Source organism: Aulonocara sp. 'chitande type north' Nkhata Bay, linkage group LG2 (assembly GCF_057382095.1).
Source record: "Aulonocara sp. 'chitande type north' Nkhata Bay isolate Kocher_YH1m ecotype deep benthic linkage group LG2, A_spYH_male_GT1.1, whole genome shotgun sequence".
In the NCBI taxonomy this organism is placed as follows: domain Eukaryota; kingdom Metazoa; phylum Chordata; class Actinopteri; order Cichliformes; family Cichlidae; genus Aulonocara; species Aulonocara sp. 'chitande type north' Nkhata Bay.
The window spans coordinates 2,647,180-2,667,920 of record NC_141345.1 but is presented as its reverse complement, the minus strand read 5'-3'; the positions used below and the strand labels follow the sequence as shown (position 1 = coordinate 2,667,920).

General features: G+C 39.5%; 1 protein-coding gene across 3 annotated transcripts; it reads right to left on the bottom strand.

Moving 5' to 3' along the window:
- Window positions 1-12: 12 nt before the first annotated feature.
- On the bottom strand, window positions 13-20,497 carry ocrl (OCRL inositol polyphosphate-5-phosphatase). Of its 3 annotated transcripts, none has more exons than XM_086301677.1 (24): window positions 20,064-20,497; window positions 19,470-19,549; window positions 14,672-14,763; window positions 14,292-14,330; window positions 13,849-13,962; window positions 11,984-12,151; window positions 11,651-11,894; window positions 11,361-11,534; window positions 10,380-10,481; window positions 10,166-10,280; window positions 9,861-9,977; window positions 9,376-9,557; window positions 9,049-9,160; window positions 8,142-8,251; window positions 7,687-7,822; window positions 7,454-7,564; window positions 7,210-7,375; window positions 6,669-6,904; window positions 5,931-5,954; window positions 3,887-4,006; window positions 2,962-3,046; window positions 2,639-2,766; window positions 2,423-2,534; window positions 13-2,003 (listed from the first exon to the last, which is right to left on the bottom strand). In XM_086301677.1, exons 1-24 carry the CDS (start codon window positions 20,103-20,105, stop codon window positions 1,879-1,881), a joined length of 2,934 nt encoding a protein of 977 aa, XP_086157803.1. In that variant the 5' UTR covers window positions 20,106-20,497; the 3' UTR covers window positions 13-1,878. The 3 variants fall into 3 exon arrangements, with proteins under 3 accessions (XP_086157803.1, XP_086157811.1, XP_086157818.1); XM_086301685.1 differs by having other exon boundaries at window positions 11,361-11,531; XM_086301692.1 differs by lacking the exon at window positions 5,931-5,954.
- Between the last annotated feature and the right edge of the window lie 244 nt (window positions 20,498-20,741).

Genomic DNA, 20,741 nt, shown 5'->3' with positions numbered 1-20,741 from the left:
TGGGGCACAAAACAGCTTTATACACAGTTTTATTTCATTTAAATAAATTAAAAATAAAAAAAAATATCTGAGAAGTTGAAAACAAATGTATCCTTGTGTACCTTTGAACGTACCTCAGTTTTGTGACAAAACTGAAAAGAGGAACAACAATGAATCCACACACTGTTAACATCAGTTGGTAGAGTGGAATAAGACAACACATAAAAATCAGAGGGTGGTGATTACACTGATTCTTCTGTTTGACATCATGAAGCTTGTATTTCTACAGACAAAAATGAAAGGTTGTTGTAAAACAGTTCTCCCAAATCTATATATAAAAAGAAAATCCCCAAAATAATTGTTCCATAGACTCATGCCACCGTTTGGCAAATCTCAGTTTGAAAAAGGCCAACAGAGGATTTTGAAGTAAGGATGTTAATAAGGCAGAATGAGCTACTTCAGACCAACAGTTATTTATACAAGAGTCACGATTGTCAGCATTTTCACATTGCATCATGTGTATATGTCGTCTGCAAAGGTCCTGGGGCATGTGTGAAAAAACTCTGGTTTTTCTGGCATCGTGGGTAAATTATTACGTCATTAATGTGAAAAGCTTATGGGTTAAACCGTTTCAGAGGAAATGGGCCTTAGAAGTTCCTTATTACAGAGAATCAGCTGCAGAACAGAATGGTCCTCTGTGGCACAAAGACAGGCAGCTTCCTGCAGAGTAATGAGCCATTAAAATCTGCTAATTTCACACCCAGAAAATGCTGCATGAGTTCAAATGAGAACATTAGTCTTTTGGATTTACCCTAAGGGGACAGAACTGCCTAAAAACAATGAATAAAGAGCTTTAAGTGAGGGAGAAGACATGTAAACACACGTAGACGCACACCAACAGTACCACCTTCAGGACAAACTAAACACCATCACAGATTCATACCAGCAGACAGTCAAACAACCAGGTAACAGGTAAACAGTCACTATTTACACCACCAGAAAAGAGTGAGATCTCCACCCGATTCCGATTGACCAGGAAGTTAGTGTGTTAACAGACTTGTTTCGCAAGTCAAGAGGAAATGAGGAAACTGGAGGTAAGGCTGACGGCTGAAGTTACACAAAACACAGCAAACACTTACAACCAAGAGTTTTCTACAACAGGGTGATAAAAACACGCAAGAAGACACCCAATTAAACATTTTAAAACTGAAAGTAAACTGCAGTAGAAAGTGTTCACATGGTGCAAACTTGGAGGAAAACAAAAACATAAATAAACAGTTACAATACCATGGATAAGCTCAAAGGTATCTTAATATTGTCCCCTCAGCTAAACGCTGCAAAATAAATGATTGTCATGATTTATCTTATGCATTAACATTCTTAGTGACAGATTTGCATGATCATCCCATTTCAAACTATTTTAACAATATATCTAAACATCTTCAGTCCATTTATTCAAACCTAAAGAAGTCTCTTCATTTCTTTAGTGTAAGTGAGTCTCCTATTTAGCATCTATGGATACATATATATATATAGTGTTTTCACATTTATAACACTCACGGCTTAGGGGTTATTTTGGCAAGAGCACCTACATGAAGAAGTGTCAACTCTAGTCAGGAGGCACAGGTCCTTTAGGTCATCACAAAGTGCATCAGTTCAAACCTCTCCCAAATGCTTCCAAATCCTGCAACTAGTCCTATTGTGCATGGATTGAAGATATGCCAGTTCTAATAAGAGTCTTCAGTACCTTACATATTAACACGACAGTTTGTAAAAGGTAGGGTGCAGAAAAACTGCACTGGTCTCCAGTAGATGTCAAAATACCAGGTCCTTTACAACCGAAGAGCCAGGCTGGGAATCAGCTCCAGGCCAAACTGACACCATAATTAACCCTCAATGTTACTCCTCATCTCCGGCCATTAGGAAACCCAGAACAAAATCGATGGCTTTCTGGCGCTCGTGTGACGTCTGCCTGCCCACAAAATTGGGAGGTGGTCGAATGAGGAGGCTGGCAAAGAGGGTAGCTAAGGTAAAAGAACAGGGGGAAAAATGTCAGTGATTGAGATTGACCGCAAATAACAGGTCAACATTTAACATACAAAATGCAAATTTATTAGTTACTCACATTATGCCTTTTAGGTCACAAATGTTTAATCTAATATATGGTTACTATTGTATAAACTCAATCCAATACTGGCATTTTATTATATGAAGGCCTGGAAGCTCCGTCTCTGATTTGGTTACAGCGTAACTGTATTGTGGTGCACAATGTAATAGTTTATATATTTAACAATTTTAAAATTCACTGATTTGTGCTCTTAATTTGAAAAGATTCAATTTACTTAAATTAATATTGTCCTACTGCTAATTCAGAACTAAGTGGTTGTGATGGAAGAATCTGCTTAAATAAACTCTGTATTATGATATATGGAGATGACCTTACCAAGGAGACTGGCTGTTAGATTGTTGTTCTGTGAGTGTTTGAGAAGTTCTTTCAGAAAGGCCATCAAGTAGCGAAACACATTGCGGTGAGCCCGGGGCAACTGGGAGATCAACTGTCAAAAATCAAGGTCAGCACAGAGATTAACCACATCATAAAACGAACTGCACTCATCTGTACATGAACACGATGCCTCACTCTTTATAAATCAGACTGTACCTGTTTGCAGAGGCGGGTGTCGTTAGAGCAGTCTAGGCACCGTTGGTAGAGTTCATAGCACACCACTGGCTCTGGCAAAGCCTCCAAGAAGATCAGCAGTGCCTCAGCCACAGAGTGGTTACAACCAGCTACACCAACAGTTAAGAAAATTCTTGTAGGTCCATATTTTCACATCGTCTCTGAACTCTGCTCCTGCCTGAACGTCTTACTATCAGCTGTAAACCAGCTGACATGGATTTTAACACTTATTGCCATCAACGGATCACAAAAAAAAACCCTGTTATGTAATCTGCTCTGCTTTTAGAACTGGCTTTATAGGATACGGATGGAGTCAGGGATGCTGGTGTCCAGACAGTCGATGATGCTCTGCAGCTCCTCCTGTAGGCCTGGTGTCTGAAATAAGTCCTCCTGAAAGACAACCAGGGACAAATGAAACAGACTGAAGGTTTCTGGCACTCCACCCACTTCCAAGGTGCATGGAGCTGAGAATAAAGTTTGAAGAAGCCAAAACACGTTGGTTAAGCCCTTTGTGTCTAACTCCTATAACTAAAAGGTCCTATTTATTGACTTCTTTTCCAGTCTTTTCCCTTCAGAGAAAAACAGACAACCTATATATGTTTGCCATTACTCAACAGACCATCTATTGCACTCGTTAATTATTCTACAGGCCAAAATAAAGAACTCAGAAACTCGAGTTATCTGAAAATGCACAAAACTAAGCAGGATCAAGTTTTTCCTCAAACGGATGATATTTTAAGATAATGGTTTCACGGGACACTGTTTTACAAAACACTGCACAAACGTATGAAACATTATCAGTAATTTCAGGTTATTCTAAGATAACAGTACCATTAGGTTTTTGCTCATCATTTGTATTTGTTGATGTTCCCTCTCTAAAATGCTGTTTTTCAGTGTGTCAGTGGCCTTTTCAAGCACACAGACATTCTCCAAAAGAGACCTATCATGCTAAGCTACTCTAGCAGAGTGCAACAATAATACTAGTAATAATAATCATAATAGTAATAACAACAATAATAATAACAACATCATCCACCTATAAATAAACACAGTATGTCCCCTTTAATAACATTATTTATCAAGTATGTCAATGAGGGGTAATGTTAGCTTCAGTTGGCAATAAAGAAATGCATCAGACAGTAAGCACTGCAAGAATTTATGTAAATCTAAACTCTTTCCTAGAGGTGAAAAAATGTTGGCATATCCAGAAACGAGCTGAAGCTCTCTCACCTGATCACAGGACTTTGTGTAGAGGTGGTTGACCAGAATCCACACCTCCTTGGGGATCTTCAGAGGTTTGTCCTCAGTACCGGCTCCATCCACCATCAGGAAGTTCATCTTGGACTTTTCCTGTTTGGACAAAAATCAAAATGTCTTATTCTGACAAACAGTAGCGGAGTACTACTGTCATACAGTGTTTATACCGATTTGATCAGGTGTAACACATAATAATGGTTTCACATGAAAAATCACATCCATTAGTGTAGCAGTGAGGTCAGTATCATCTCTGGAGACTTGTATGAAAGCCATTTTACTCAGAGCTGGATATCACATCCTTTTTGTCACTGAAAATGGATCCCCGAGACTCACGAGAGACACCTAAAAATAACCCCAGCTACTGAGCCTGCACATGAGGGCAGAGGAAACTGGAGAGCAGCTGGGAAGATGCTAACATACAGAACTAATGTAATATGGTGTAAGAAGTATATTTACATTGTAATTAATCTTACAGCGATCAAGGCCAAAAAGCTTTTACATAAAACGCATTACATTGCGCCAGTGTCAAGAAAATGGAGCATGCTTATATTCTAAGTGGTTCTCTGTTTCCCATTTTCACTCATCAAGTCATAAAAAGGAAGAGGAGGTCTGCAGTTAGACTTCATATGAATGTCTCAGCTTCAACACTCCCTCTCATTAGCTTCAGTCATGTGCATAAAGGAGCTGTGCAGCAAGGCAAGCCTGCTGTGAAATGAGATTTAGTGTGTCTGACTTTCACCAGGCTGATGTTTCCTCTCTGCTCTCAATGGCCCATGAAAGATTTAATAGGCGACTAACCCCCCCCCCCCACACACAATCACACTCAGAGTATAACCAAACTAAAGCTTTGTCTGGTCTCTGATTGCCTGTGGATTACCAAATGCTGCCTGTGTCAGGGCTGGGAGATGTGAGACGAGCACACACTGATTCACTTTCTGATTAGCTTCTAAGGGTGTGTACTGATTAATAATGGTAGCTGAACAAAAATAAAGGATACTTATATTTGACTAATCGTTTAAAATAATCCTTATTTACAGTATACTGAGCACTGACGCAGTCCCTCGGCTTCGCCTGACAGAACCAAAGCTGAGTGCTTCAAACCTGCATTCATTTTAATGACCACCAGGGGGCGACTCATGAGGTTGCAAAGAGACTTCTAGTTGTATAGCTGTAGCTTCCTCGCTCTGTGACACCAGCACACACTTTTCTGACGACTTTATGGGCTGAGTCACTAGTTTGATGTCCATAAAAACATGTAGAGTCAGAATGGAGGATTATTCTGATTATCTTTATTGGCTAATGAATTGTCAACCACAGGTTGCTAAACGGCACTCGGTGTCTACGGTTTCCCAGTTTAAGTTTTCAGTTTCAAAACACAGAGATTTCAATGATAAAAACACTCTGTGGCTTCATAATCAAACTTCACATCGTTTCGAGACATCGTTTCAAACAAGCTATTTAAGCTCCATTCATTTTCAGTCAGTTTTCTTCCGATTTGCTACCCATTACAAACAGATTCGTGCAGCAGGTGGCTGCTGTCTTGGTAAATTATTGAAAAGAAATTCTCTTTCTCTCTGACATCATAAAGATCCACTAGCAGAAAAAACTGTCTGAATCTTTATAGCCGTCTCAAACCTGGGATTTTGGCTCTCAGTGATTACATGCAAAGTCTGAAATGCCGACAACTCAGGAGCTGGACACAGATCTTTTTTTTTTTTTCATTAAAAATCACTTCTTTTCATGATCAAAGATTAATTTTATGTCCACTGGCAAAAAATGGTTCACCTCTGTGAAATCTGCTGTGTTATAAAGCTGGAAAAAGTTCATCCTCATACATAACACACATTAATAATGGGACTGACCTTTATAGTATAGGAACCAGTTTCTATATATAACATAAACAAAGAGGGAGATTAATAATGCCCCATAAAGCTGATAAAAGAGGTGGTCTTGTATCTCAACTTAAAGTGACCTTGTTGTGCCTGATAAGTGATCAGTATCCGTGTTAATATTTTACCTTCTCCATGTAGCTGTCCTCTCCCTGAGCAAGAAGTCAGCCCACAGCCACAGTGAAGAGGTGGAAATGAATGATCAAGGCAAGAAGAGGCGATGAAGAGAAACAAAGGAGGAAAGAAAGCAGAGAGAAGCACCAGGGATAAACAGAAAAAGTGTCAGAAAAGTGACAGATTCTGGATTGTTTTGTTTTGTTTTGTTTTTGCACAAATCATTTGATCAAATCAGTAGTGCAGCAGGAAAATGAAAAAGCTTAAAGTAGAGCTAAAGAAGTACTCCGTGATAGTAGTTCTACATCCCAAACCCAGATCAGATTAGATCAAAATAGCATAATAGAAGCAGACAGAGGAAATCATGTAAAGTTAGAGGAGTCTATTTATATGAAAGAAACTAAAGTGGGTCTAAGCTGAGCCAGTCTTTCCTTTTCTTTAGGAGCTCCCTTCCTATGTTTTTGCCACTTCCTTGTTCCCTTGGCCCCTCATAGCCAGAAATATAGTTTGAGATATTTTACAGTCTCCAAATATAGGCTCTCTCTGTGACTGAGTTTACCCTACGAGACAGAAGAACCCCTAATGCCTCCTAGCCCAGGGTTCAGGTTGTTAAAAAAACCCTACTCTATCTGCTGTGTGCAATCAGTTTGAACAAATCTCAGGAAAATATGTCTCTGTTCACTAATCCTATCTGTTTACACTGTACTAAAAGCATCAGTCTCTTCAAGATTGCCAGACTAGCTTCCTCTTACCAGGTCAATGAGTTTGGTAATGGGGATTTCTCTGATGGGCTTCTTCATGCGGCACAGAGTCTCCAGCGAGGTGCCAAAGCAGCTGGGCAGGTAATTGCCTGAGATTGTAATAAAGTAGTCTTTGCCACGGTCCAGATGAAGCACCAGGATGTCCTCTATTTTATCTTCTCCAGAGTTGAGCAGTGTGACAGAGTCTTTACTGACATACACCTCCAGATAGATCTCCAGGGTCTCATCTGTTCAAGACAATAAGGGAGGATTAGTGCAAACTCTCCTGCAGGGAAAACGTGTTTTTAACTGTGCCTCAATGATCTACTTTTTACTTATACAGGGCATAGAGGAGTGGTAAACTCATTTTTAACAAAATTAACATTAAGTGCATTTAACAGCTAGTGATCATTAAAAAAAAGGATACAACGGGATGCATTCAGTACCAGTTGTTAAACTACTTCACAGATCTTGGTTATAGGTCTAAAATTTGAACCAACAAGATTAAGGAGTTTAACAAAGTAAGAGTGTTACTGGGATCTATGGGACTCACTTGGATCCAGCATTCCATCGCTGGGCTCAGCTCGCAGCCAAGGCTTGCAATACTGCGAGTCATTAAGTTTGGGGATGAAGGCGAAGTGACAGGGTACCTGCCCATCATTTTTTATTAGGAAGCGCTCCTTCTGAAGCTGCCTGAACTTGACATTCTCAAATGTAAACTGCAGAGCAAAGGAAGAGAAGCAAGATTATATTAAGAATAAACTTAAGAGAGACCCATAGTGTAACAGTACTCTTACCTCTCTCCTGCTTAGAGAAACAGATGGAAGGCAGTCATTTTCCATCCTGTCCATTGCTCGAACAATCTCCTCAAACACCTTCTTGTGGCGCTGCTCATCTACCACCTTCACCTGTTACACAAACGCATGAATGCAAATATTAATGTAACTTTTATTCATGCAATAGCATTTGTTTTGTGTAAAAAACATGAAACGCAAGACTGCCAGCTTTATGCGACTGCAGAGATCCTCACCCCTATACTAAAGAGGGAGCTGACGGGCTTGTGATCGCTAGTTTGCATTCTCATGTGACTCCGGTATGCTAGCTGCTGGACACTGCTGCCCCTCCACAGGATTCTGTCACACCAAGCTGGGACTCTGCACTTCCCACTGCAGGAAACAGGCACAGTTTCAGAAGCAGAGTCAGAAATCTCACAAATACAGTAATGCTGACACTGTATGTTAGTGTAACAAAAAGGCCGGGGAAAAAACAGTGTAGTCAGGATTCAAGATAAGATATTTTATTCAAGAAAAACAGAACACCACAACCCTTTCAACCCTCACACTGTAGTTTAACATGGCTTATATGTATGATGACCTTTGGTTACTTTTTTCTATGAATAGCAAATTTGGACAAAAACAAACAAAAAAAACAAAACAAGAAAAAGCTTCTGTATTTGCTATATTCAACAGAGGGACGTGGCTTTACCTGGAGTCCCATCGATCAGTTTTAGGGTCAAACTTGTATGTGGGAATGAAGGTAATATCCCCTTCCATGAAGTCTGTGAAGGCCTTCTTTGTCTGCCTCTGAACGTTCAGCTACAAATTAGAAACAGGAAAATATTGTTTATTCAAAAAGTCAAAACAGAGCTCATCTGCTTGGAAATAAATAGGCGAAAGAAACTGAAAGATTACACAACCTGACAGTAAGTAATACCAGTGTTTGACAATCAGCTTCCCTTATTTCTTTTCCCAGTTCATATTTATCAAGAAATACTTTGTGTTTTAATTTTTCCGAACTTAACAGACAGGATGACATCTGACAAACTGCAAACATAAGCACAGTCTACTTACCAAGATAAGCACGGTTTTATTTACATACTAAGAACTGAACAACTGCAGATAAGAATCTGACAAGGATAAAATGAAAAAACACCCATAGGTCACTTTATTATCTGCACCTTGCTAGTATCAGGTTGGACCCCGTCACCTGCACCAACAACCATGCCACGGTACAAGTCACTTAAAATAAAATTAAAAAAAAAACCCTTTCTTCCCTACTCTGATTCTCAGTTTCAAAATCAAGTCCAAATCTTTATCTATGTATATCTCTATCTATCCATCTATATTTAGTTAGATATTTGCATTGATGAGCGAATGAGCATCTAATAGTGGCCAGTGAGTGGACATTTTTAACTTCTTTCATGCTTGTTCCGAAAACGTTAAAATTACAAGCGAGGGTAAGAAGCAGTGAGGGAGGCATTTTCCTGTTCCTAACAGTAACAAAATAAAAAAGAGGAACTGTCCCCGTTTTTAAATGTTAAAAGGCAGCCAAAACAGTAGTGAGATTTATGTCAGTTTCACAGGAAACATTGAGCAAGGTAACAGTTTCTTACCTGATCATACTCCTGAAGCTTCTTTAGATCACCCTGAACAATGAATTGTTTGACGTCAGCAGCATCGGTAATAAATAGACGATAGTTTAGGTCCCCGAGCCAGATTACAACACTAAAACACACCAAAGAAGCAGAAAGCGCTGTAAGTAGCATCTTGGTAATGAATATGATGATTCAGAAATCAGAGATTTATAATTTCATTACAAAACTGGTTATGTAATGAAACTGTAACAGACTAAATTAAAGGAGTGGTAAACAAAACCTAAGGCTCACAGTAAAGTCATCCACTGCACATTATTTCTGGATGCGAATGACTGAGGCACTCACTCGTGCTTGACGATGCTGAGAGGAGGGTAGTCCAGTAAGTGGAAGGTCATGCGTGCACATATGTCTTTATAGTCCTGATTGCGGCGCTCAAAGTCTTCCACATGTGCTGCTAGATGGGAATTGACGATGCAGAAGCTAGTGTTGTGGAAAACAAACCTCACTGCTACGCCTCCTTTGTTCCCCTGAAAGATAAATAAAACAAGAATGACTTATTGACACTCAGGTAAATAAACCCAGGATATCAATGCAAACTGCAGATAACATGTTTAGTATTTAATTAATCCAAAACAGTGATCCAACAACTTCACGTTCATTAAAAACATTACCCAAGAAGCTAAAGGTGCAAGATAGCAGGGATATCTCACAGTCAGACAGTTTACATGCTCATCATGATCTTTGATACTTCAATAAAAAAAATTTTTTAAAAAGTCATGGCTCATTTATGGTTTTCAGCCACGTTGTATTTTGTCTTAGTGTGAACATACCATTTTTCCCATGATTCCTGTCCCCACGTGCTCAGCAGCCACATCTTTTATGTGATTCTTGTACGTCTTTTTAACATAAACTACAAGCATCATCCCAACGAGTCGTATGATCCGAACCTGAAGCAATAAAAAATGAAAATTCATATTTTTACCCACCTACTCATCAATATGGCAGGATGCATGTGCAAAGGTGAGGAGTTCAACTTATTCCACAGTGTTTTCCCATCATTGTGTTTTCCTGTTGTGCTCCACATTAGGGCTTCACTTTTTAGTCAACTCATCTTTTAGAAAGTCTCTCTGCTCACCCTCTTGTACTTGGCTTTTGAGTGCAGGCTTCTCTCCACAGCATCGACCCACAGCTGCTCTTTGGATGAGTCCATGTAGAAGAAAGCCTCAGTGCTCAGGTCCAATTCTTGAAAACTAGAAGCATAACCCAAATCATCACACTTACAACCTGAGAATAACATGATATGATTTTTTTTTTTTTGCAACAAATGTACTGTATGATTTCTTACTGACCCAAGAGCATATATATCTGGAGGTTCAGGGTCACAGCCGAGCCACGGTTCGAGGCTGCTGTCTGGAGACTGGCCGTTCACATTCCACGTACCTGTGAAAAACCTAGGAAACATGCAGTTTATGTATTTAATGCCAACAAAAGTAGTATTCTTCAGTTTTTGGCTTCTGTTCACTTTCAGTTAAGTTCCCAGAGTGAATTTGCTCTTGCAATCAATGCTAGTTTCTAACGTTGAGAGCCTGACGGCTCTTTTTGCTTCTCATCCGTAAACTCTGCATACTCTTTCACATGATTCAGTTTATTTTGAAAAGTCTCAACAGGATCTTGAGCTTTATTGTGAAAGGTTTACATGGAAAACAAACAAGCGGACAGCGGAGCCACGCAACGGTTTTACCGTCGTTGTTGCTAACGACAACGCGTAAAAACAGCCGCTTGTCCGTCAGTAGTGTGGTTATATTACATCTTTGGGAAGTTAAAATAGCCATCAAAACGATGAAAAAAAATATTGCTGTAAGCAGTTTAATTTACGACAACACAAAACAAACGATAGCGTAATAGGAAACAATAGACGTTTTTATATTGTTATCAGATATATATCGTTATATCGAACAGCCCTACTTCTACCAGATGTGCAGCAGCATGTTTCAGAGGCAACTTTCCACTCAGTGTTATGAAAATGGTGAAGAATCTTTTTGGTTTGTTTTATTTTATGATTTTTTTTCTTGTTTTTTTTATAGAGCAGAAGTCCAGCAGACTAAAAATGGTAGAAAGAATCGGATCAATCTTTGGTTCAGACCTCATGCAGATTAAACATGTGATTTGAAGGCACACAAAAAGCAAAGGAAAATAAAAAAAAACATCAGAGACAAGCACTTAGTGTATTTTTTTCTCATTTCTAAACTAAACTATAATGTCTAAATCATATTTTCACACGAGTTTTTTCTTCTTATCTAAACAAAAAGAAATTAATGAATTCCACTTACTTGAAGGGCCGGATATCCACATACTCGTTCTCCTTCTTGCCCAGGCGGTGTTTGATTAGGTATTCTCTCTGACCTGCCTGGGTGGAGAACATGGCCTGTCTCATGCTGTTAGTGGTGGGGCTCTCACACCAAGATGGTGGCCTGTCTGCACGGTCAAACCCTGACCTAAAACTACTGAAAAAGCAGGGGAAAATACTTTCAAACCAGCAGTATTATGGACATTTTGCTTGCTAATCAAAATAGTTTTAATGTACAGTAAATCTACTTAGCTGTGACAGAGGTTAACTTACTCTGACTTGCTGCTAGTGACTGAGGAGCTGTCTTTGGCCTGTAAGGAGGCAGCTCTGTCTTTAGGGACTGGAGCAGGCCGCGGAGGATAGGATGGAATAGAAGAAGCTTTGCGAGGAGGTAGTGGAGGGAGAGGTGGAGGCTCCCTAGAGGCAACTATGCGATTCTGGTGATTTTTCTTTTCTTCCACTTGGAAAGTGTGGTTGTTCTCAAAGCCAAAGTCTGGAACAAGTGACTGAACTGGATCTTCAGACAGAGAAAGTGAAAAACAAAAGTAAACTTAAAAAGAATTAAGACTTTTTTGTATCAACTATTATGAGTGCTTTTATTCTTACTTGTGTTATTCAGAGTTGATGGAGTGTTGTTATTAAGACTGGGGGGCACTGCACTAGTGGGTTTGGGTGGGTTAGCTGTCTTAGCAATCCTTTGCGGAGGCACAGGTACTGGAGTTCTCTGTGGTGTTGGTGTAATGGGCTCCATCGCTGTTGGTTTGGCAGGTTTGACTAAGAAAGTCAATTAGCAGCGTAGATAGCAGCACAAAAGAGCAAAATCGAGCTTCTTAATACATGTGCCCGTTGAGATGAAAAGGATCAGAACCAAAATTTAGTCAGCATTATTTCTACAAGATAACTTAAAATAAAAATAACCTGCGTAAAATAATCAAGTGTAAAACGAAAAGAGATGTGGTCTTGGAAACAGGGGCAGAAAGACCACATTAAACATCCTGTTAAGACGAACAGCAATCACAAGAGAAACGTCATCACATGAACATGCGCCTTATGACAAGAGCGATAAGGAAAGGGTTTCTGGTACTTCTTTTACTGAAGGATATGATGAGCATTAACCAGCAAATGACGGTAAACTGGATGAACAGGTTCTGAGAAATAACAGCTCCTCAGAGTGCCACCACCATCCTGCTTCAAAATATTTGTCACAGCAAGATGTTGGTCATTGAGCTCGTAACCAAAACGCTGATTCAAAAGCCAGGGAGGATGTTTAGTTAGGGTGTGTACGGGTTAAACTCTTGGCCAGCTGGACTACATTTTCCAGCACATTAATTCTTGTGTCTCTACTGCACTTTTGAAAAACAGGCAAAAGGAAAAGCAAAAGACTTTTAAAGCCACGGTTTAAACACAAAAGCAATTAGGAAAAATCCATGTAAATTAGACCGTTTTTTAATTTACTTTGTATATAAATTAAGGAAATAACAGATCTTCTTTTACATTTATGTCACGCTATAATACAAACCACTCAAGGCATGCAAGGCCATTTCCTTGTCTTGTATTTTTGGATGCAAATGCACACGCTGGGTTTTTCTAAGAGTGCGTTCTACAAAAACCTGTCAGCTAAAGATGCATGACATCTATAATCTGTGTGGAACAGATATAATCATGAACCTCAGAAACAAGCAAGGGGGGAAAAAACAAATACAAAGCTTTGTTTTACAGGCAGCTGACTGGTTACTTATACGTAAAAAGACTGCACAGCTTCAAATTTAATACACTTTGACTATTTATGATTTTAAATAAAACAAACACACACATCCTGCAGTGCTTTACACGTCTCCACCCTGGACTTACGTGTACAGATTAGGTCATGTAACTGAATACAATTATCCCAGTGTTCTTAGCCAAAAGGCTGCCAGGAGTTCAACAACGGCATGTGAATTACTTCTATGCATCCAGATTCCTAGAAGCTCTTCTCTCCAGTTAAGATATCCAGATAAAATGAAGATAAACTACGGATGGGTGTGGATAAGATTACTTTATTACTTCTTTCAGCACACACAGTGAGGTGCAGATCAAAGCAAAAGCAACGCATGAACACCATTTAATATAATCTCCTCATGCTCCCAACATAACAGAGGCTTATAACATTTAAGACCTTTATGCATTATAAGTATATCTGAACACATCTGGCCACAGCTTATAAGGCTAAAACGTAAATCTAAGAGTGAAATCACAATACACAAACAAAGTTTTTTGTCCTTTATTGCTGCATTCAAAGAAGTGGGCTTACACCCATGGAGGTGGATCTGATTTCAAAAACTGAGGCCAAGTAGTCTTTCCACCAGTATGTCAGCAGCAAGAAAACACAGGAAATGAGCAAGAGGTGTAATCCACCCTTTGTAAATAAATGTTAGATGAGTCATTAAATAATTAACTATCCCACTGCTTTAGATGAAACAGTCGCGTCTTACCTACTGGTTGAGCACTCTTCACCTGGGTGAGGAAAGTCTGAGTCCGATCATCATCCTGCAGTTCCAACAGCAGCTCTGGGGCTTTTTCTCCTTTGATTCGTACTTTAACGGAAGCTTGAGCAGGAAAGAGAAAGCACACATCCTTAGACTTTGCAAACTGTCCGGCAAACAAAACAAATTGATTTAGAAGTGAACCAATTCAGCATTCTTTCAGAAAACCCTGACAACTCATGACCTGAGTGTACTACTAAATAAAGACATTAAGCTGCAGGCATGCTCTAACAATGCAGTAAAACTAGACAGGTGTTGTGTTATAATTAATGTCATGATTCACCTCTGAAAGCCTGGCTTCCAACACCTTTTTATAAGATCTTTTACACATTATATTGACTCAAATCTCATATCAGAAGAGAAAAAGAAAAAGAAAAAAAAAAACTACTTACGATCTACTGACAAATCAATAAGAAGAGCTTCTTCAGCTTCTGAAAGGAAAAAAAGGAGAGCTTAAATAGTGCTGCAGGGGGGAAACTTAGTGCTGTTACAGGTATTTCTACAGTTTTTTAATGTTGACCACTGCTCACCATACTGTGACACTGTGTGGGAAATTTTTACACTTTCTCATTAGGTGCAATGGAAAAGCTCCTTTCACTTTTACTTTTGGTGCTGTGATATTGACTAAACATTAACTTCACATGGAATAGAGGTCAAAGAAAGTGAGGTGTGACGGAGAGAGCTCACAGGAAAATACACAAACGTATCCTGACTGATTATACTCAGGATATAAAACAAGAGAAAAATGGAGAATAATAAAAGGGTCACATACCTCGTACAATTTCAAACTTAGCATTGATGGGTATCGATAGCTGAGCCACTGGACGAGACACAACAGCATCAGGGTTGGCTAAAACACCCAGTCTGGATCAAAACAGTACAAACTCCCACTTAAAATCAGCTCTGTGGTGCTTAATAACACATAAGCTTAGAAGTAAATCCAACTAAAACACAAGAAACATACAGACAACCTGCAGCAATATAACCCTCTTATAACGGCCATTCTTTTGCAATTAGCAGCAAGTTTCATGCAACATTCAGTATGGAAATATTAAAGTCAACATCTGAGGTTCAATGCTGGTAGATTAGTGATAGACTATAACTATCAAGTGATTAAAACAAGCACATGCACACATGCAAAACGTATGTTTATCTGCAGTTAAAGATTAACAAACAAACAGTGTGTGTCATTCAAGTCCACTGGAGCCGCACAAGCTTTGCGTCAATAAACATTCAGCTTAATCAGCTTCAAGTCCGTGATGTGGTTTGATGTAGGCAGGCTCATTTTTTCCTTTCTAACAATTGCTGACTAACAATCGGGGTCAACACTGCGCTCAGGAAACTGCCCACGCTTCCCCTCCACTTCACCATAAGTCAAATTGCATATAGTGAGAGGAAAATGATTCAGCCATGCGAGAAAAAAAGCGTGTCAGAGGAACTCGGCGTTGACCAGAATCAACGTCTGATATTGAAAATTACACAATCGACAACCGAGAAAATCGAAAACCCCTCAGGGGAACATAAAAATACTACAATGACCATACAACACAGAACAATGAATAAAATATGTGGCGGACCTCATGATGCTCAGATTTGTCAAATGTATTTATCTGACTTTCTAGTATCCATTTCTATTTAACCAACTTTGGATGTCTAAAATCTTTAAAAATAACCTTAATCACTCTGGGTGTAGCACCTCTACTATAGCTGAGAGTATGGAAAACACTAAACTGCGGCAAATACACGATTCCTCATTATTGTAAATGAAAACAGTGAACTGGCTAAGAAGACAGAGGTCCTCACCTAATAGTTTGCTCAATAAAATCGAAAACAAAATTAAGCATGGCTTTCTTTAATGCCACGAAAATGCCTAAAAATTAATATTGATTAATATCTTTATCAGCAAATATTTTAAGCATTTATTATTAGATGTGACTGGAAATCTGATATATGCAAACTTTATGTCCTGGAGACCATTTAAATTCAAGTTTCTTGAGCCAATCATTTTAACAACCCGAATAAGTGGTGTCGGGGGGGACTTTGATGAAAGATTTAAAGATTAAAGCTGACACAGGAGCTGGTTATCTCGCTATTTCTCCCTGTAAGGACTACTTGTTAGTTTAGTGTGTTTTTTAATAGAGTTAGTTGAGCATGTAGCTTGTGTGCTCATGTGAGTGTCATTACAGCCTAGGAAGCAAAGGAATTCTAGATAATCTGCAGTGAGCTGCCTGCTGGTGCAAAAAAAAAAAATGCTTAACAACCCAAGCCACAGTGACAATTTAAAATAACCCCACACTGTCACAACATAACCTGAACAAATGCTAGAGGTGTAAAAAGTACACAAACTAAGTGTTACACACAAGTTGTTGAGTAAACTCTAACTAGGAAGTGGTGTGGTATGTGTGGAGCAAGTTTACATCAGCTGAATGGACTTGAACCCTCAACCATATCACCACAGCCCCGCGGGCAGCATCGTCCTTATAAGTGTCCTTCTGAGCTCAGAGGAAGAGTGCCATGAAGAGTCACTCAAACTGCAGCATTCACTCTTTTAGCTGTGCTGCATGACATCTGACACTAAAAATTTCTGACTATGTTATGTTGCATTTGTTTGTTTGTTTTTTACATTTAGCCTAGGAAACTAAAATCTACAAAGAACAAAATCCAGGAAATCTGGATAGATATTTTACAGTGAAAATATAGAAACAGAAACATACTGAGGCACTCTCTCAGGTAAAATCAAATCAGGGACCATGAGAAAGCCTGAGACAGAAATTCCCCTACTTTTAAGTAAGTCTTATCTTATCATTTTACCTGAAGGTAGGCAGTAATTATTTATGATTACATGTACCACATAAAATCTATCAATTATTCCTGGATTATTTTTCTTTGTACTTCTTCCTGCCCCACTGAAGAGCACTTCTCAGATCATTCCTTATAGCTAGAGCTGGGCGATATGAGATTTTTTCATATCACGATATGTTTTTTTCATTTCAGGCGATAATGATATCTATCACGATATAAGCCAAATAACTATATTTGTAAGATTTAAATGTGCCGTTGCTCACAAGTAAAATGTGAAATAATCAGCAGCTTGTTTTTATTTAAATATTTATTTCCCATAATAAGTTCAACAGGGTAGATGTACTTAAGGAACATGAGACTTTTTCAGATAAATAAAGGCAAATATTACAAACTACACAAAAGGCAGCCGCTAAAGCGTTTAAGTTTCAAAATAGAACAAACGAAACAGACTAAATTGTCAATTCCACTTAGAAACAAAATATTAATTCTAAAAATAAATCTTAGTTTGTTTTACAGAAGAACAGACAAAACTGACTAACTTTTGTCAATATCAAATAAACTGAGAACTAAAAGGAAATTCTCAATCTCTCCTTGTTGTATAGCTGAGCTTTTCAAACAGTTTTAACAGTTACTTTAGTCTGACAAAAGCCGAATGACGAATCAGCGCTTCCAGTCAGAGACTGAGGCTACGTCCACACGTACACGGGTATTTTTGAAAACGGAGATTTTCCGTTTTCGTTTTAAAAAATAATCTCGTCCACACATAAAGGCAGAAATGAAGGAAAACGCTGCTATGAACATGCCAAAGCAGCAGGTGGCGCTAGATTCCTAACCGTGCAGAAATGTTGGCCAATCAGAAGTCTAGAAGCCTCGGTGGGAAAAAGTAAACAAAGCTGGGGCATAGAAGCAGAACAGAGTCGTATGTGTGGAGGGACAGTAAACACTGCAGAGAGTAGAATTAACAGTAACAGTCTTGTAGAAATTCATTTCACTGAAACAATAACGTGGCGCAGTGTGACGCATGCACCAGTTTATTGTATTTCCAGACTTGCTTTCGGCACAATTTACAGTGCACGCTACTCTGTTTTTTGTCAGACTTGAAATAGCCGAAATACCTTCACCCTACGGAACTTCTATGGCTCTTCCGTTCGACAATCTCTCCGGCATTGGAACCATCATCTGTTTTCTCTTCGGTCACGCTCAGTTGATTTTTCTAGTCGGCACACTCATTTCCTCCATTACCCGCTGGCTGCTTCCCAAACAAACACAAGTGCGGCTTGGCACTTGTGCTGTATGTAACAAGTCACGCGACGTGACGCTGCGGCTGTGATTGGTTCGGCTCTGCGCTACTGAATTTGGATTGGCTGACCTTTTTTTTTTTTTTTTTTTTTTTTTTAAGAGAACAAGAGCGGCGAGGTCTATCGCGATAGCTTAATTTCTCTATCGAGTAAAAGTTATATCGCGATACATATCGTTATCGTTCTATCGCCCAGCTCTACTTATAGCCATGCATCATTTTCCTTTTCTTATTGCAAGATCTATTGGTTAGATAACGCCCAACCCTAAAAAGATAATCCAACTACACTCAACAGGCCCTTTGCTAGGAACACCTTGCAAATATTTGGCTAGACCCAGTTTTGTCTTCAAAATTAATTCTTTATATACAGACACAACAAGATGCTGGAAAATTTTTGCTCCATATTGGCATGACAGTATCACACAGCTACTGCAGATATGTCAGCTTCACATCCATGATGCAACCCTCCTGTTCCAACAAATACCAAAGGTGCTCTATTGGATTGAGAGCTGGTGACTTTGGAGGCCATTTGAGTACCAGTAAACTCACGGCCATGTTAAATAAACCAGTTTGAGATGATTTGAGTTTTGTGACATGGTCTGCTATCCTGCCTGAAACACCCATAAGAAGATGGATACACTATATTCATAAAGGGTGGCCATGGTCAGCAACAATATGCAGGAAGGCTGTGGTGTGTAAATGATGTTCAGCTCTCTGTGTTTAGAGATCCTCTTCTGCATACTTTAGTTGTAATGAGTGGATATCTGACTTAATGCAGCCTTCCTGTGAGCTAAAAGCAGTCTGGCCATTCCCTTCAGACTTGTGACAAGGCACTTTTGCCCACAGAACTACAGCACACTGGATATTTTCTCTTTTTCAGGCCAAACTTTGTAAACACTAAAGATGACTGTGCTGGAAAATCCCAGTAGATTAGCAGTTGCTAAAATACTCAGACCAGCCCATCAGGCACCAACAACCACACTACAATAAAAGTCACATAAATAACCTCTCTTTCGTGTTCTGATACTCAGTTTGAACTTCAGCAGGGTTTCTTGACCATATTTACATGCCTAAATGCACTGAGTTACTGCCATATTATTAGTACCTAACCAAGTGGCCAGTTAAACTATATAATTATCCATCATCCTGCCAAGTACTCAGTGTGACGCCATCACGGCACACACCTTTCTGACCTAACAGAGTGTATTTTGAACCATACCAATATCACAGCAATTGTGGGTCAGAGATAGGAGGAAACATAAAGACAAACCCAGAGTTGGGCGGACACCTCAGATATGCTACAAACCACAGCTTTACGAGCTCTCACAAACCTAGGGTGCTGCAGTAAATGCCTAAGAGTGTTCAAATTATTTTGACAACTCATTACCACTACTTATGGTTCTCAATAAGTTTATCTACTGCTTGACAAAAATCACATTGTTTTTCAGTCATTTGGCTCATTGATACTTACATAAACTCTCCACCGCGTTCAATTAGTGACAGGAGTCTGGGCTCCTTCTGGCCAGACCTCAGCTCCAGGCATTTTACAGTGTGAGCAGCACAATCAAGGAATTATTGTGACTGAGAATGAGAAACTAGTGACTGTCACGCCAGGCTTTGTAAACTGAGATTACACTACAGATACTCCGAAGGGTTAGAACAAGCCATGCCAGTTAAAAGGTGGGCAACTTAAGGTTATAAATGAAAACAGCAGGAGGTGGGACAAAGCACGGCAGATGCTGGGTTTGCTGGTGCCAGTGCAGGTAATATTTTTAGCTTAAGGGTGTAAAGGTGTAAGCATGGCCAACGTTATTCTGTACAAGTGATTTTAATTAGCGTTAATTGCATGACACTGTGCATATATCTGTGCGGTTAGCAATGAACTGGATTAAAAGTGAGCTGTAGCTACTTTATAACATGATTATTTAAGTGCACGGTTACTGAATATCTCCATATTACTGAATTACTAACGTTGCCTAATGGGCTTCACTAAAAGCTAACGTTAGCCAACAAGCTAAAGCCAAAAAAAAACAAAACAAAAAATACCATAACTCAGAAAGGATATTGCCAAGCATTCCTCGCTGCATATCCCCAAAGAGGAATCCATTCTTACCGAGAGGAAATAAATATCAGTTTATCATTTGGGTTTATATCACTTCGGTGCGGACGTCAGGGCAGGGAAAGTTAAACCTCCACCCGGCGCTGCGGCCTCCTTCCGCGAAGCTTGGCTGCTAATGCTAAACGCCAGCTGATGATGTTGTTGTTGTTGTTGTTGCTGCTGCTGTTCCCGAATAGTATTAAAAATATCACAGTTAGAAACTTTAAAAAGAAAGAAGAAAACCCCGGCTCTTCTCGTGTCCCCGTGAATGCCAGAGAGCAGGTTGCACAGGCTACATAGCTTTAGCTGGCAGTTTTATGATTTAGCCGCATATGCTACAGCACAGAGTTTGATATGTGGTGGGCTCCCTCCTCCTGCCGCTCCTCACCCTGTTTAAGGACTCATCATCCTGGTTTTTTGCGGCAGTTGGTTTCGAGTATGAGCTTAATAACGCCATCTTCTGCCTCGGAGTGCAATGCTAAGTGAGTAAGCCTCCCAGCCCTGACACATATAATGAAAACCCTGCGACATCGTGTGGTAAAACAATATTATCTGCATATAATTAACTTTCCAGCTTCACACATCCTCTTTGGGGGATTAAAGATGTCCGGAAGGTGTTTTGTCCCACATTAATAGGGATGAGGT